Here is a 17,465-nt window from a genome sequence, read left to right on the forward strand (position 1 = left end):
GGAGTGGGAGGCAGAGGAGGATTTGAGGAGATCCAAAGAGAGAGGAGCATCATTTCCTGCTGAACCTTGGAGCGGGAGCGCACGCTCTGCCGCTTGTGTTGATCCTGGAAAGCCATGGCAGGATAAACCCATCCTGCCTGCATGTACAGGGTGCCCAGAGGAGCTGTGGCTGCCCCATCCCTGGCAGTGCTCAAGGCCAGGTTGGACACAGGGGCTTGGAGCAAGCTGCTCCAGTGGAAGGGGTCCCTGTCCATGCAAGGGGTTGGGACTGGATGAGCTTTAAGGCCCCTTCCAACCCAAACCAGTCTGTGAGTCTGTGACTCTCTTTTGTAGGAAGAGACCTTTCTCATATGAAATAGTGTAGGAAAAATATAATTATCTCTATAATTATGCAAATAAAATGCTATTTTTCCAGGTTCCAGAGCCTCAGATTACCTCTCATGAAGGTATTTGGATGTGATGAATTCGTGACAGTTTTCTGCTGCTGGCTGTTTGGTGACAATTTCTTTTTGGGTAACAATCCCATGCAAGAGACGCCTCTGGACATCTCCTCTCCTTCCCTCTGCTCCTCACTTAAACCCCTCAGGCTCTGCTGGTAAATCTGTAACATGCTGCTATTTTGAACCCCAAACCATAAGTACTCCTCCTCCTCTTCAGCTAATTCATCCACTCAGGAGCTCACAGTGCAGGAGGAGGCTGACATGAACCATCTGACTTTTATTTTGCTTGACATAATGCCGTTGGCTCCTCCAACTTTGGAGGTTTTCCCTTTTTCCCTTCCCTTTTGCATCCCAGCCCATTACTAGAATTTGCTATTCCTGGAGGGAACTGGTGACTCTTTATCCTGTTTCCCAGGCACGCTGGTGGATGTGTTAGTTTTGAGCCGGTTTCACTACCTGAAGCACAATGACTCATTATGGATTTGAAGTCCTCTCTGGTTTTCCATAGCAGTTGACTTCGGGATTTAATCCTTGAGGGGATGCTTGGAGCACAGCATAAAATCCCCAAATCCTTGAAGGTTGTTACAGTCATAACATCTTCCCTAAACTCAACACAACCATCTCCCCGTGTAAAATTAGGGGGCATAGAGTGACCCAAGGACCTTGTCTTCACATTGGGGCAGAGGGAATGATGGGGGTTGTCCTGGATTTGTAGGGGAAAAGCAATGCCTTAGGCAGGGTGGTTTATTGGGGAGCACAATAATGTTCCTTCCGTTTTTATACCTTTTCTGGAAATCTAAGCCTGAAGGCTGAAATATTTCGTGTGTTCTGGAATTTCTTCTTTGGTAGAGCTCTGGTTGCTCTGCAGTGAGTGCTTGTAGGAAACGGAGAGGGAAGTCAGCTGTGTTGGGGCATTGAGATGAATGCGGTGGGAAGTGCTCTTGGGATGCTTTTCTGATTTCCTCCCAACTCAGAGAGGTGTCCACACTTCTGTGTCTTCCTGAGCTACCGCAGCCTGGTTTGGGTTGAAGGGAGCTTAAAGCTCATCCAGCTCCAACCCCTGCCATGGGCAGGGACCCCTTCCACTGGAGCAGCTTGCTCCAAGCCCCTGTGTCCAACCTGGCCTTGAGCACTGCCAGGGATGGGGCAGCCACAGCTTCTCTGGGCACCCTGTGCCAGCGCCTCAGCACCCTCACAGGGAAGAGCTTCTGCCTAAGAGCTCAGCTCAGTCTCCCCTCGGGCAGGTTCAAGCCATTCCCCTTGGCCTGGCCCTACAGGCATGCTGGTAGAAGGTGTCCTTACCCATGGCAGGGGCTTGGATCTGAACGATCTTGAGGTCACAGCATCACAGTATGTTAGAGATTGGAAGGGACCTCAAAAGCTCATCCAGTCCAATCCCCCTGCAGAGCAGGAACACCTAGATAAGGTTACACAGGAACGTGTCCAGGCGGGTTTTGAATGTCTCCAGAGAAGGAGACCCCACAACCTCCCTGGGCAGCCTGGTCCAGTGTTCTGTCACCCTCACTGAGAAGAAGTTTCTTCTCCAGTTTAAGTGGCACCTCTTGTGTTCCAGTTTGTACCCATTACCCCTTGTCCTATCATTGTTTGCCACTGAGAAGAGCCTGGCTCCATCCTCGGGACACTCCCCCTTTATATATTTATATACACTAATAAGGTCACCCCTCAATCTCCTCTTCTCCAAACTATAGAGACCCAGCTCCCTCAGTCTTTCCTCATAAGGGAGATGCTCCACTCCCTTCATCATCTTAGTTGCCCTTAGTTGTCCTTTCCAACCCAAACCAGTCTGGGATTCTGTGATTTCAGGACTGTTGTTCTTCCTTCCTGGCTCTTGGTGAATTGGGCAGGAGCTGCGTTTGCTGTTGGGTTTCTTTAGGCTCTGGTGTAGCAGTCGGGGATCTCATCCCATCTCTTTGCTGGAAGATGAGTAGCAAACACCTTGGGATATGGGTTTGGTTTTGTGGCATCTCTGTGTTTCTCCTCTCTTCCCAAGGGAATCTTTGCCCTTTTGAGCTGGTGAAATCAGGTTTTAGATTCACAGGACCCCTTTTTGAAACCCCACTGGGGAGTTTTGCCAGGTCAGATTTGGGGTATTCCCAGCTTCCCCCAAGCACAATTTGAGCCTCATCTCCTGGCCCAAATACATCCAAGAGCCCCACTAAGCCTTTTAACACCCAAACCCTGGTTTTGCTAATACTCTGTGTGTGCTCCATCTGCTGCTCTGTTTGTCCAAAGCTGATGTCTTTGAGAGCAATTCACTTGCCTGGTCCAAGTCCAGACTGTCCAACATGCCATATGGACATTTTAAAGTCAATTAGCATTTTAACAGTCAGGATCTCAGTTGTGATCCCTAAACCCTCGGTCTTCCCAAGTTTCCCTCAAGCTTGGCCTATTCTTACAACCCCAAATAGTTTATCATTGGGAATTTGTCTCTTTCCTAACCTCACAAATGAAAAATGTTGGATCTATCCTTTAAAACCGGTTCTTTTGGGCAATCATTTGATCCTGTAACACTGTTGTGATCATCCTGGAATTGCCAATTGCTAGAATTAGCTGAAATAGGAAATTTGGTGTCCCCAGAGGTCTTGTTTAAGGGTGTGAATCAAGAATAGGTCTGGTAAAATGAGGAGAATGCTGCTAATGTTAAAGGGGAATATGTTAGAGGTAGGAAGCAGGTCAAGGCTTGTGCTATAGGAGAGACTTAATTCCTGGGCAGTTTTGTTCTGTTAATCCTTGATCATGGTCTGAGGATGCCACAATGGCAGCACTGGGGACATTGGCTTTGGCAGGATACCTGGAATAACACTTCTAATGCAGGTCCAACACAAGGATGCTCAGGGCCTGGAGCAGCTCCTGTATGGAGCCAGGCTGAGAACACTGGGGCTGTTGAGCCTGGAGAAGAGAAGCTACGTGGAGACCTCAGAGCAGCTTCCAGTGTCTGAAGGGGGCTACAGGGATGCTGGAGATGATTTTAGACACGTATCTGCAGGTACCTAGCACATGGGAAGCCCTTTCCAGATGCTGCTGTTCATTGAAACAAGGCATATTTTGGACCTGGTTCTTGCAGACACCAGCCAGGCCAGAAGGAAGGAATTATAACAGATATGAAACAGGAGCAAGTTCCCAGTTCCAGAGTCTAAAAAGGCATCAGATATTCACACTGAAGTTGTTCCCTTTCCATAGTACAGAGGTCTTGCATGCTCTGCTTTGTCTGTCACGGAGCAGGGATTAGATCTGGAGCAACACAGCAGAGCTTGCAATGATTCTTTCATTCCTCCTGGCTCAGCAGCAGAGCTGAAAAGGCTGAATTGGAAATGAACCAGATGAACAAGTGCATTTGGAAATCACAAAGGGCTCTTTTCTGAGCAGTTTATTGTAAATGCCCTGCCATAACCCATAACCTGAGGGCACGGAGAGCCTGGCCTTGCTCTCCTGCCTGCCTGCATTTACATTACAAACTGCTCCAGAAAGAGCCAACCAGATACACTCCCTTCAAGACCCATCCGGTGTTGCCATAGAAACTCTGCCAGAGCAGAAGGAGACCGGGAGCACCGGCTTCTGGAAGTGTGAGGCTCTCCTCACATCCACAAGGCTGCAGGGATGAGCAAATTCCAGATGGGAAAGGGTTTGCGCTTCTGTATCGTCATGTATGAAACTGGAGCCACTTGAGGGTGTCTGTGGGATAGAGTCCAGATTAGCAGAGGAAAAGGAATGTCTGTGTGGCCAGAAGGATGCTCCTGTCTCCTCCTTGGCTAGAAAAGGAACTCAAGGAAGAGCCGATGCTTAAAATTCACCGTGGTGGAGCCTTGGTGGAGGTGCACCAGGAAACCTTCACTTGAAGGGGGAAAAGCAGGACCAGAAACATGATCACAGAATCCCAGCCTGGGTTGGGTTGGAAGGGACCTTAAAGCTCATCCAGCCCCAACCCCTGCCACGGGCAGGGACCCCTTCCACTGGAGCAGCTTGCTCCAAGCCCCTGTGTCCAACCTGGCCTTGAACACTGCCAGGGATGGGGCAGCCACAGCTTCTCTGGGCACCCTGTGCCAGCGCCTCAGCACCCTCACAGGGAAGAGCTTCTGCCTAAGAGCTCAGCTCAGTCTCCCCTCGGGCAGGTTCAAGCCACTCCCCTTGGCCTGGCCCTACAGGCCCTTGTCCCAAGCCCCTCTCCAGCTTTCCTGCAGCCCCTTTAGGCACTGGAGCTGCTCTAAGGTCTCCCCTTCAGGAGCCTTCTCTTCTCCAGGCTGCCCCAGCCCAGCTCTCTCAGCCTGGCTCCAGAGCACAGTGTGAACACATGATGTCCTCATCTTCCTTCTGTTCATGTGTATCTCCCCAAAGCTCAGGTTCTTGCACTTCAGGTTCCTCCCAGTCTCTTCACTTCAGTGCAGATTTCAGTTTAGATGAAGAAATGCATATGCACTAATGAGAATATCAGTAATTATTCCATTAGAGGTACCTGAACTGAGCAGGGCTCTATCTCATTTTCCCCAAGCCACATCCTATCAGTGAGAGCAGGAGGTGATTCCTGGTGGTGAAATGAGCAGATGTGACTCTGAATGCACAAGGAAAACAGCTTTTCAGTGAAATAAAGGCCACCCCATCACTTTTGTGAGCGTAACCTCCCTTTGGTCTGTCATTCTGGATCAGTTCAGCTGCCAGCTCAGAAGCCCTCCTGTGGCATCCCCTCACTTGCCATGCTGACCTTCCAATTGTTCTAACAGCCCTGGAAAACGTGTTCCATCACACTCAAGACAGAGGGAGAGACCCGTGGACAGGATGAAGAATGAGTTCTGTGCACTCACTGTGTGCAGGAAGAGGAGCAGTTGCTCTCTTTTTCTTCTTTAAGATATTGGCTAAGGGCCTGATGAAGTTGTGCCTCATCCTCATTGCTCTGCACTAAGGAAAAGCTTATTTCATTGCCTTTTGAATATAATTTCATTGTATATCATGTTTCATTCATATCATCATCAATATCATTGGAATGATACTGAAATAGCAAAGATTAAGAAGGGAAGAAGTAGCTTAGTCCTAAGGCTTAGTCTTAGGTGCCAAAGCCTCGCAAACCTGCTGCTGTTCACCAGTGACATCAACGGGATGGAAGTGGTTCATTGAGGTTCTTCAGCAAAGATCCATAGAGAAACTAAGGATCATGGGGGCAAGGGGAAGGTCCTTTCCAGAATAAGTAATTCATTAAAGGTAAAAAGGGGGGATTGGAGTCAGTAACAGGCTCTTTGGGTGAAGGGGACCTGGAAAAGGGAAGGAATGCTGAGAGCTGCTGATCTTAAATTACTCAAGGCAAGAGAAGATGAGGGATGATGAACGTGAAGTTAGAATCATAGAATGGTTTGGGTTGGAAAGGACCTTAAGCTCATCCAGTTCCAACCCCCTGCCATGGGGGGGCTGTAAGGATGCTGGGGAGGGACTCTTCATTAGGGACTGCAGGGATAGGACAAGGGGTGAAGGGTTCAGACTGAAACAGGGGAAGTTTAGACTGGATCTAAGGAGGAAATTCTTTCCTGTGAGGGTGCTGAGGCACTGGAATGGGTTGCCCAGGGAGGTTGTGAATGCTCCATCCCTGGCAGTGTTCAAAGCCAGGTTGGACGAGGCCTTGGGTGCCATGGTTTAGTGTGAGGTGTCCCTGCCCATGGCAGGGGGGTTGGAACTGGGTCATCTTAAGGTCCTTTCCAACCCAAACCATTCTGGGATTCTATGATTCTAAGTTGGTTTCCACCACAACAAGGATTCCTTTGAGGAAGAATGAAAATCATTATTCTTCAGGGCTGATTTTAGGGTGAATAGAAGAAATACCACTTGGGCTGCTTCAGGTTTAGCAATCTTCTGCTATTGTAACTTATCTTAATCCTTATAGCTAAATAGTCCCCTGGGGAACACGATAGGATAAGGTGGATCCACAGCTCGGTGTTTAAGGCAGATTATAATGGTTTCTTTATCAAGGGCTCCCACTTTGGAGCAACAAACAAGTTTATTCTCTCATTTGAAACTATTCGTGTCTTGCTTTGGATTAGTCAAATACAAAATGCAGTAAATAAGTGAATGGAGCATTAATATTATGTGACTTAAATGGTTTTCTAGAGCATCTTTCCCATAGAGACTTGTCTCATAGAGTCATAGAATCAACTGGGTTGGCAAGTGTAGGGAAGGATGTGACACATGTCTCTTGCCTACAAGTGGTGGTGATTGACAGTCTGTCAGGTCCTGTCCCTGTGCTTTATTTATAGCTTAAATGTGCCTTAACTAATCAAACTATGCCACTAATGTTCTTGGGCAGTTGCTCCTGGTTTTCAGGATGAGTTTTGCTCATACGGATGCATCCTGCAGTAAGGCCTGGGAGGTTTCTGTTGGGTAGATGGGAAGTAAAACTGAGGTGGAACTAAAATAAGAAGGTAAATGGGGATAATCTCTTTTGGCCAACAGCTTGCAACTATATTGAACCTTCATATAGGCCTGCAAGCAAGAGAAAAAGAAAGGCAACAAATGGCCAAAACAGTGCTTTCGTCATTCCCTAATACCCATTTGGCCTTGTGAAGTCCCTCAGTTCCCTGGCTTGATGAAGGCGACAGCTTCAAGCTGACCCATTGCATTGTCCAGCCAGAAGGTCCCATGGAATTGCTCTGTGCTATTCCTGCCTAACTGCCAGGAAAGCAGGGAAACCACAGGGCAGGGAGGCCCCAGCAGCCATCCACTGCCATTGATCTCCCTCCACTTGGGAAGGTCTCCTGCAGGTAGGCTGGACCACGTTGTGTCAGCATTGTGACCCAGTGAAAGGGAGAGAATGGACCACACCACATGGCCATGCCATCATGCCACCAACTGAAGGGCGTCTCTCCATCACCTTTCATGTCAAAGTCATCTCTGCCACTGCCATGCCTTTTAGTGGTGCTTGCTTCTAAGTCAGCACAAGATAAAGGAAATGGTCCTAAAAAGAAGCTATTTTTTGCAGATTAGTGTCATTTTTGTCACTTTTTTGGGGGGCTGAGTTTATACTGAAGGTTGCAGAGGCACAGTGGTGTTGTCTGTGACGCCTGTAGAGCTCCTGTGTGTGTAGTCTCCAGGCTTTGTGCTTACCATGTAAGATGTTGATGACCCATAAGAAAAACTCCCTTCTTCAAAGAGGGTGGAATTCACCCCCCTTTGGGTCAAGCTGTGATCCCATGAGGGAGAGGAAGGAGAGGGAAGGAGTTAACAGAAGTTATCATTCTGGTTGATGTGCACTCATCCTTCCTCATGGAATGAATCATAGCATCCCAGCCTGGTTTGTGTTGGAAAGGACCTCAAAGCTCCTCCAGCTCCAACCACAGGCAGGGACCCCTTCCACTAGAACAGCTTGCTCCAAGCCCCTGTGTCCAACCTGGCCTTGAGCATCTTCTACTGTGCAGACCCAGAACTGCCTCCTACTCCTGTGTAACATCTTCACAGTCCTGGAAATGAGGAGCTGCAGTGAAGCCAGAGGGACTCGGGAAGCAGGGAGGCTCCGTTACTCCCTTGTTTCACACAAACTTTAGAGCTGAGCTGGCAATGTGTGCTTGCAGCCCAAAAACCAATGATGTCCTGCTTGAGGATACAATATGCAGGTTAAGGGAGGTGAATATCCCCCTTTACTCCGCACTCGTGCCACTGCACTGAGAGTATTGTGAGTTCCCAGTACAAGACAGACATGGACTTAGACAGAGCCTTGGGTGCCATGGTTTGGTGTGAGGTGTCCCTGCCCATGGCAGGGGGGTGGAACTGGATGAGCTTAAGGTCCTTTCCAACCCAAACTGTTCTATGGTTCTATGATTCTATGAGCTATTAGAGCAGGTCCAGAGGAGGCCATGGAGCTGCTGCGAGGACTGGAGCAGCTCTGCTCTGGAGCCAGGCTGAGAGAGCTGGGCTGGGGCAGCCTGGAGAAGAGAAGGCTCCTGAAGGGGAGTCCTTCTTGAAGGCTTTCAATATATAAATGGTGCTTATAAGAAAGATGGAGAGAGCTCTTACCAAGGTTTGTAGTGACTGGGCAAGGGTAGGAACATAGGGAAGAAGTTTTTACAATGAGGGTGGTAGAACAGGCTGTTGGAATTTGTGGCTGCCCCATCCCTGGCAGTGCTCAAGGCCAGGTTGGACACAGGGGCTTGGAGCAAGCTGCTCCAGTGGAAGGGGTCCCTGCCTATGGCAGGGGTTGGAGCTGGAGGAGCTTAAGGTCCTTTCCAACCCAAACCATCCTATCATTCTATGAATGCCCCATGAAGGGAGACAGCACAAGGCACTTTGTATTGATGGGAAGGCCATACTCCTCTCCAGCCAGAGGCCTGCAGCCTTCAATATACGCCCACAGATCCCACCCCACCACCACTGTGGGTGCCTCTACAGTCCCCATGAAAGCTGGTTTTGCATGGCCATGGGTGATGAGCAAGAAGTAAGTTTTGCTGCTCAGATAAAGGAAAGGACTTTTCAGGTGAACAAAGAACCAGCTGCAGAAGGTCTCCAGGAAGGTGGAGCAGAGCTTTCTTTAATCAGTTCCTGTGTCTGGTGAATGCATCTCCATTTGGCTGCTCTACTCTTGGGCTGATGAGGCTTGAAGCAGTAATCAGGAGGTGGCAGTTCTTCATGGGAATGAATGTGTTTGTTACCCCCAGAGACTTCAGGGATGCTGGCTCCTCACCCAACCATTAATGTGCTCTTCAGAGCGGTTCCACCCTTGCCTTCAGCTTGTTCTCTATTTTTACCTCCATTTAGCATGAGTGGGCTGGAATAGTCCCATGGCAAGGCGAATGCTGGGATACCAGTGGTAATGTGGGATGATCCATATCAAATGAAACCTGGGCTCCTGCAGCATCAAGGTCCATTTGCAGATCTGGGTGTTCAGCCTTGGTAACGCCCAAGGAACAGCACATGGGAGAGGTTTGGGTAGAGCTTGCCATGGAAAGGTGTGCAAGCACCATGCTTGGTTCCAGTGTTAAATGGTTCTCAGTGATTAGGGAAGAAGGGAAAGGTTATGCCATCCTTCCTGCTGAAGTTGTATTTGTGAGCTGGCAAAGCAGGAGTCTCTCAGGTTCATAGCGTTTAACACGTTAAGTGTAAACCACCCCAGAAATGAGTTTAGGAGGGACTCAGCTCTGTCCTCCTGAGCTGGAGGCTGCTTCTAGACTTACAGAATCATAGAATCACAGAATGGTTTGGGTTGGAAAGGACCTTAAGATCATCCAGTTCCAACCCCCTGCCATGGGCAGGGACACCTCACACTAAACCATGGCACCCAAGGCTCTGTCCAACCTGGCCTTGAACACTGCCAGGGATGGAGCATTCACAACCTCCCTGGACAACCCATTCCAGTGCCTCAGCACCCTCACAGGAAAGAATTTCCTCCTTATATCCAATCTAAACTTCCCCTGTTTCAGTTTTAACCCATTACCCCTTGTCCTGTCACTACAGTCCCTAATGAAGAGTCCCTCCCCAGCATCCCTATAGGCTCCCTTCAGACACTGGGTTCATGTGACTAAAGAGGTCATTGTAAAGGCAAACTGTTCCTGACCTGTTGGAGCTTCAAAGCTCTCTGTCAGCAGAAGGGAATCGTGTTTTAGGGGTTTGAAATCACAGAGTCACGAATGGTTTGGGTTGGAAGGAGCTGAAAGCTCCTCCACTTCCAACCCCTGCCATGGGCAGAATGTTGTAGTCAAGAAGTGCCTGAGCATCAGTGAGAAGAGCCCTCAGTAGCAGTGGTTCAATGGGTTCATGTGTGGCTTTATAGTGCCTTGGCCTGCCCTTAGATAAGGGACTTGGTTGTCCTTCCCTAGGAAAGTCCTTGTGATCTGACCACTCTGATCGAGTATTGCAGCTCCACACTTGCTGGGAATAAGCATGCAGGAGGCTATTTTGCCTTGCAGATTAATTCAGGCTGCTCGTAGCAATTTAAGCTCTGATCAGATAATGGCCAGCAGAAGCTACTGCTGACACATTCAATGGCACACGTGGAAATCAGTGTTGGAAGTGACAATTCGCTCACAGCATCACTGGTGCAAGGCTCAAACTGGGGCCAAACCACCTGAGCTCCCTAACTGAAGAGAAACAAGGCCTTTTCCAAGAGTTTCAAGGGTACCTAAGGCCTGATGAGAGCCAGCACTTGTGGGTCTTCACTGCTGCAAAGGCTGCTGTGTTATTGAGATGCTGCTCTCAGCTTGGCTTGGGATCTGAGGCTGGAAGCGCACCCACACGTAGTGTGAAATCGAGGGTGGACCGGTTGTGGTTGATGCTGCTGGTAGATGCCAGATCCTGGGTGAAGGTGTTGAGTTTGGGCTGCTCAAAACCAGCGAGCTCCTTTTGAGGAGGACTTTGGTATCCTGGGCTGCATCAAAAGGAGCGTGACCAGCAGGTCGAAGGAGGTGATCCTGCCCCTCTGCTCTGCTCTCGTGAGACCTTACTTGGAGCATTGTGTGCAGTTCTGGTGTGCTCAACATAAAAAGGACATGGAGCTGTTGGAACAAGTCCAGAGGAGGCCACGAGGATGCTCAGGGGCTGGAGCAGCTCCTGTATGGAGCCAGGCTGAGAACATTGGGGCTGTTGAGCCTGGAGAAGAGAAGCTGCGTGGAGACCTCAGAGCAGCTTCCAGTGTCTGAAGGGGGCCTATAGGGATGCTGGGGAGGGACTCTTCATTAGGGACTGTAGTGACAGGACAAGGGGTAATGGGTTAAAACTGAAACAGGGGAAGTTTAGATTGGATATAAGGAGGAAATTCTTTCCTGTGAGGGTGGTGAGGCACTGGAATGGGTTGCCCAGGGAGGTTGTGAATGCTCCATCCCTGGCAGTGTTCAAGGCCAGGTTGGACAGAGCCTTGGGTGCCATGGTTTAGTGTGAGGTGTCCCTGCCCATGGCAGGGGTTGGAACTCGATGATCTTAAGGTCCTTTCCAACCCAAACCATTCTATGATTCTATGATGAACAGAGCAGGTCAGTATAACAGGGTCAGATGATTGCACTGATCCCTTTTCTAAGTATTACCAAGTGCTTTGCTCTGGTTTTTAATGTCTGTGAGCCCTGGGTGTGTGGACAAGAGTTGTCTCCATTTCAGCAGGACAGGAGGGAAGAAATGAGAGGCTGAGATGCTGGGCTGCACCCCCAGAGCGTGAGCAGCAGCTCAGGGAGGGGATCCTGCCCCTCTGCTGTGTGAAAGGGAGACCTCAGAGCAGCTCCAGTGCCTAAAGGGGCTGCAGGAAAGCTGGAGAGGGGCTTGGGACAAGGGCCTGTAGGGCCAGGCCAAGGGGAATGGCTTGAACCTGCCCGAGGGGAGACTGAGCTGAGCTCTTAGGCAGAAGCTCTTCCCTGTGAGGGTGCTGAGGCGCTGGCACAGGGTGCCCAGAGAAGCTGTGGCTGCCCCATCCCTGGCAGTGCTCAAGGCCAGGTTGGACACAGGGGCTTGGAGCAAGCTGCTCCAGTGGAAGGGGTCCCTGCCCATAGCATGGGTTGGAACTGGATGAGCTTTAAGCTCCCTTCAACCCAAACCAGTCTGGGATTCACTGAGTCTGTGGGTGCAGGCTGCTCATTTACAGCGAGGATGGGCTGTTTATGTTAAAGTCTCATTTAAAGGATGCAAACAGATGGGGAGGAGACCTCTGAATTACAAATCCCTCTCTAAACTTGCCAGAGGTGCCCTTGCAGCAGGGTTTAAGGTTACTTTGTCCCTTGTGCGTGCTCCTCCTGTCCCTAGCAGTGACCTCCAGGGTGTCACGAGGCAGGAAAAGCTGGAGCTGGTTTGTACCTGGGGCTGGGTCCGAGTGCCTGGCATTTCAGCTGCCAAAGGGAATAACCAATCTAATCCTCCAACGAGCCCAAATGGACCCTTCCCCTGTATCACTGCCTCTTCAATCCTTTAATCCTCCCTGCCCTGCTGTCAGCCTTTCCTCCAAGGGCAGCCCTTTGCCTGCTGATGTCTGGTTTGCCCTCCTGCCTTCTCATTCCTCCCCTGTAATTCAGCTGTTTTGCTCTACAGAACAACCACAGGAGAGTATTCCATAAGGAATTCCTTATTCCATCAGGAATAAGCTATCCCAAAAGGCTGAAAAGAACATTCTTAAATGCCCCATCCACGCATCTCTTGTGCAGAAGAGGTCCGTGCTGAGCTTGTGTAGACGGTTCCACATGCCTCTGTGTTGCATGTAGGCAGTAAAATATATATGGCTGGAAGTATAAGCTAACTGCTTTATTATGGGTATTCTGAGTCTGATTATGAAGGAAACAAAGACTGTGCTTAAACCCATTTTAAGGCTGTAGATGCTGCTCATGTTGAATGTATTTCATGGACTCCTTTCCTAGTGCATCCCTAAAGCTGTGCGTGGTAGCTGGGACCCGTAACCTAAAAGCCATTCATCAGCAGCAGCATTGCACCAAAGAGGACAGGGCTGAGCAGAGCTGCAAGGAATGGGCTAAAAGTGTTTAGAGATACATGGAGAATTAAAGGAGGCTTTAAAATCCCTGCTTGCTGCAGCCCCAGGGGCTCTTCCCTGCGTTACTGAGTCGTAATTCCTGAAGCAGTTCAGTTAGTGCTGCTCAGAGCGGGGTGCTCTGGGTATCCCTTGGGGAGAACACAAAACGAACACTGGCTTTGCTGCTCCTATTGATCGTGGGCATGAGATTAAATTAAACTAAAGCAAGAAACCAGCTCCTGAGTTCTTTGGTGAGGAAATCCAATGGATTTTATTCAGTGGGGTTTCATCTCATTTGCTTTCCTTCTGCATCATGGCTGTAATCGGGCCCCAAGCCTCAGGAGAGGCATGGTTCCATCATGTGCAGATCCATATGGGTAGAAAATAAAGGATATCTTCTTTGTGCCCCTGATTTATCCGTGTCTCCAGCAGGAAGCCCATGAAGATTAGCAGCTCTCAACATGAAACGAGTGGGTTTTACCTGCTTCCTGTTATCTCTGATGCAAAGTGAAGAGAACCATAGAATCAGCTAGGTTGGAAAAGACCTTTGAGATCATCAAGTTCACCCAAGAGGCAACATGGGCATGGCTGGAGGGGAATGGGGTCAGCAGGAACAACAGGGATTTGCAGGAGGGCCCATAGAGTATCCATGGGGAAAATCAGAGGAAGATGCCAGATGCTTTGGTGCTGCCACTCTCCTGGCTCATCCATAAGCAGTGGACCCAGGCTTTGTCTTATGCACCATGGGATGTTTGACATGGGGACCACCATGGGGGGATTGCAGCTTGTTTGTGGTCATTTGGGGGATGAAGAAGAGCCAACAAACCTAAATCCTATTGAAAAACCAGTAAGGTGTAGAAATACCTCCTGTATTTCTAAACCCAGTGTTGAGGTTTTAAACCCAGGGGTTTGAGTGCTGGCAGTTCTCAAGCCTATTTCGCCTGGCACACATTGTCACAGATTCTGCTTCTCTCTTATCTTCCAGTATCTCCCCAAAGCAGCAAATCACCAGTAATTTCCCTGCCCTTTTCCCATCTCCATTTCCCCTTAAAATAGAAAGGACAAGTTTTCTTGGTGGAGATCAGCACTTCCTAAAGGTTATGAGATCAGAGAGGAAGATAGAGCAGAGCAGGGCTGGCTGCATCTTTCCACCTCTGAAGCTATTAAAGCTTCCTTGATAGAAGTGGTATTTATCTGGAATGAAATTATCCTGAAAAAGGCCATCACTTGCTTTCAGAACAACAAAAGATGCCCCAATAAGCAGGATGCACTCCTACCAAGCAGAAGTTAAACCTAAAACAAAGAGAAAGAAGACCTAAGTACACAGTTACCCTCTGCCTGAAATTCTTCCTTATATCCAATCTAAGCTTCCCCTGTTTCAGTCTGAACCCATCACCCCTTGTCCTATCACTGCAGTCCCTAATGAAGAGTCCCTCTCCAGCATCCTTGCAGCCCCCTTCACACACTGGAAGCTGCTCTGAGGTCTCCACGCAGCTTCTCTTCTCCAGGCTCAACAGCCCCAATGTTCTCAGCCTGGCTCCATACAGGAGCTGCTCCAGCCCCTGAGCATCCTCGTGGCCTCCTCTGGACTTGTTCCAACAGTTCCATGTCCTTCTGATGTTGAGGACCCTAGAACTGCACCCAGTGCTGCAAGTGGGGTCTCACAAGAGCAGAATAGAGTGACAACTCTACACCAAGTTGCAACCCCATGGCAAGGAGTTGGAACTGGGTGATCTTAAGGTCCTTTCCAACCCAGACCATTCTATGATTCTGGAGTAGTTTATGGGATTCAGGAGTTCTTTGAGTGGGTTTACCAGCAGCAAACAGCAGAAGAACCTCTTGATGCCCCAAGAAGTTCTCATCTAGATCCTATCCCTAGATGATGAGCAAGGGACTTCCCACCACCATGGCACGCACGCAAAGCTATCAGCACCTAAGTGTCCTGAGGAGGTAAAACCCGGTGTTGAAACAGAGTTGAGAGAATTACAGGGAATATAATTGACCACTTTTATGGTCAAGAAGGGAGTTGGAGTTGGTTTAACACCCCCAGCCAGACTGGTCAGGAGGCAAAGTGGGATCATTGAGCTTGAGAGGCAACCTCAGAGCACTGGATATACTGGAAAAGAAAGGGTTATCTTCTAATGAAGCAGCGAGGAGGCAGGGATGTTTCTGATTTAAGATCTTCCTCATTAATGTTCTGCTTGCAATCACAGGATCTGCAAATAACTGTGCACGGAGCTTCTTGATTGCTGTGTATGTGCCTGCCTCCGATGCCAACATGGTTTTATGTAGCCTAAAAAAGCCAAACAGAAAGTCTGTTAAACTGCTGCTTATCCAACATTAACTACAGCAATTTTTAATTAACCTGATTTAGAAGCCAAATATATCAGTGATGAAAATGAGAGGGTAGAACACAGTCATTTATTCCAGTCCAGTGGTCAGGAGTGGTGCATTAGATTCATTCAAATGAACCTCCACACTTTGCCGCAGGAACCGGCTCTGTGCCGGCTGCCAGGTTTGAGGAATCTGCACCTTGCTAAGGAGCAAATGAGCTTTGGGCCATGGGAGGGAGGGATGGAGACGGGTTTCATCTTCCTGCTCGGAAAGGGGGAGGAAAGACCCACCCCTGCTTGTGTTTAATAGAGCAGAATCAAGGCGATGGGTGTGAATGGGTGCTAATTGCCGCTTTGCAGCCTTTGCTGGCAGCATCAGTGGAGCTTGGCGTGGAAAGCCTCTCCCAAGGGTCCTTTTGTCTGCCGTGGGGTTGGTTGTGCTCTGGGATGGTGGCCAACGAGATGCACAGATAAAGCAGGGCAGTGGCCGTGGCGGGGAAGCCCAGCAGAGGCAGGCTCTGCCAGTAGACAACCGTGTTCCATTCGGTGTGGCAGAGGGAGTTACGCAGGAGCACGTAAGAAGGGATGGAGTTATCCGAGTGTTGCCGTTTCCAGTTGGGAAGACTTCCAAGAAATGGAAGTAAAGCAGTAAACAAAAGGAAACCGGAGCACACTGAGGTGTGGAGGTTGGTGTCTGTGGTCTTAGAATCATAGAATGCTTTGGGTTGGAAAGGGCCATAAGATCATCCAGCTCCAACCCCGCTGCCATCGTGGAGGACAAGAACTAGTTCAGTGCAGGACATCTGCACTGTGCATGGCTGCACGTAGTTCCTTGCCTCTGCAGTGGTTTCCAAGCCTGCATGTGTCTGAGTGCTTTGATGATTTCCCCTGACCTCCCTATGACCGAAGCGAGTGAGGATGATGAGAACTGAAGGTGCTCTGCAACCTTTCCTGAAGTGCCCATTAAAGCCTCCTGTGGCTTCAAAGGGTAGGAGCTGCCGTGTGTGTTCCTTCCAGGTGGCCTGGCAGGTAATCGTGTCCCTCCCAGGCTGGCACTTGTGCAGCCATGAGTGAATATTGGGGCTGGCAGCTTCTCATGCAGCGTCTTTACCTTCCCTTTAGCAAGAGGCTCTGGTTAATGCAAGTGCTGAGCGCTGAGGACTCAAGGGTGCTGAGCTCTGTGAATGCTCCAGCAAACTGCGATGGCTGCGAGCAGCCAAGGGGAGCCTTTCAGACAGAGCTGTGCTCCATTCTGCATTCAGTGTGGGGATTCCCTCCGTGGTTTTCTGCAGAGCGCATGGAGCTTCCCTGTGTTCTGCATTCACAGCATCACAGTATGTTAGAGACTGGAAGGGACCTCAAAAGCTCATCCAGTCCAATCCCCCTGCCGGAGCAGGAACACCTAGATAAGGTTACACAGGAACGTGTCCAGGCGGGTTTTGAATGTCTCCAGAGAAGGAGACTCCACAACCTCCCTGGGCAGCCTGGTCCAGTGTTCCGTCACCCTCACTGAGAAGAAGTTTAAGTGGAACCTCTTGTGTTCCAGTTTGTACCCATTGCCCCTTGTCCTATCATTGTTTGCCACTGAGAAGAGCCTGGCTCCATCCTCGGGACACTCCCCCTTTATATATTTATATACACTAATAAGGTCACCCCTCAATCTCCTCTTCTCCAAACTATAGAGACCCAGCTCCCTCAGTCTTTCCTCATAAGGGAGATGCTCCACTCCCTTCATCATCTTAGTTGCCCTTAGTTGTCCTTTCCAACCCAAACCAGTCTGGGATTCTGTGATTTCTGGTTATTGCCCTCCTTTTCTAGAGGAACAGAGGTGAAATATTGATGTAAGCCTATGGAGCACATTCAGAGTCCTTCCGTTGCACGCACAGGTTGTTTGCTGCTCCCCAAGGATGCTGTCCTCTTCTCTCTGTATTATGTGACCATAATTTCTCCTTCTTTCTCACTGCAGGTTATCCGACAGGCTATCCCACCGCTGCTCCAGCCTACAACCCAAACATGTATCCAACCAGCAGCCCCGGCTACGCCCCAGGTAAGGATCTATGTACAAAGATAAGACTGGGAATGTTGTTGAAGGGTCCAGGAGGATTTCCCTTTTGCTGCTCATTGGTCAGAATCCATCAGCTCCATGTGTTTGACAGCAAATACTTCCCAGGGAAGGGGCTTGCGTTGAGCTCTTCCCTTCCTAACTCTGTCATGAACTTCATGCCCTGCACTGGGAATATTTGTGTTGCAACGTATTTTTGAGCCAGG

The 17,465-nt window shown here is 49.5% G+C and overlaps 1 protein-coding gene across 6 annotated transcripts in view; it reads left to right on the forward strand.

Moving 5' to 3' along the window:
• The window catches only part of FAM168A (family with sequence similarity 168 member A), a 174,643-nt gene that overhangs the window by 132,923 nt on the left and 24,255 nt on the right, over positions 1 to 17,465 (forward strand). For all 6 annotated transcript variants that reach the window (XM_061351428.1, XM_061351431.1, XM_061351430.1 and 3 more), the window contains one exon: positions 17,164 to 17,244. In XM_061351428.1, the coding sequence (XP_061207412.1) occupies positions 17,164 to 17,244 (81 nt within the window). The remainder of the gene's footprint in view (positions 1 to 17,163; positions 17,245 to 17,465) is intronic.

Source organism: Neopsephotus bourkii, unplaced genomic scaffold (genome assembly GCF_033783945.1).
Source record: "Neopsephotus bourkii isolate Nb327-2 ecotype Australia unplaced genomic scaffold, CSIRO-AGI_Nbou_v1 NB_580, whole genome shotgun sequence".
In the NCBI taxonomy this organism is placed as follows: Eukaryota; Metazoa; Chordata; class Aves; order Psittaciformes; family Psittacidae; genus Neopsephotus; species Neopsephotus bourkii.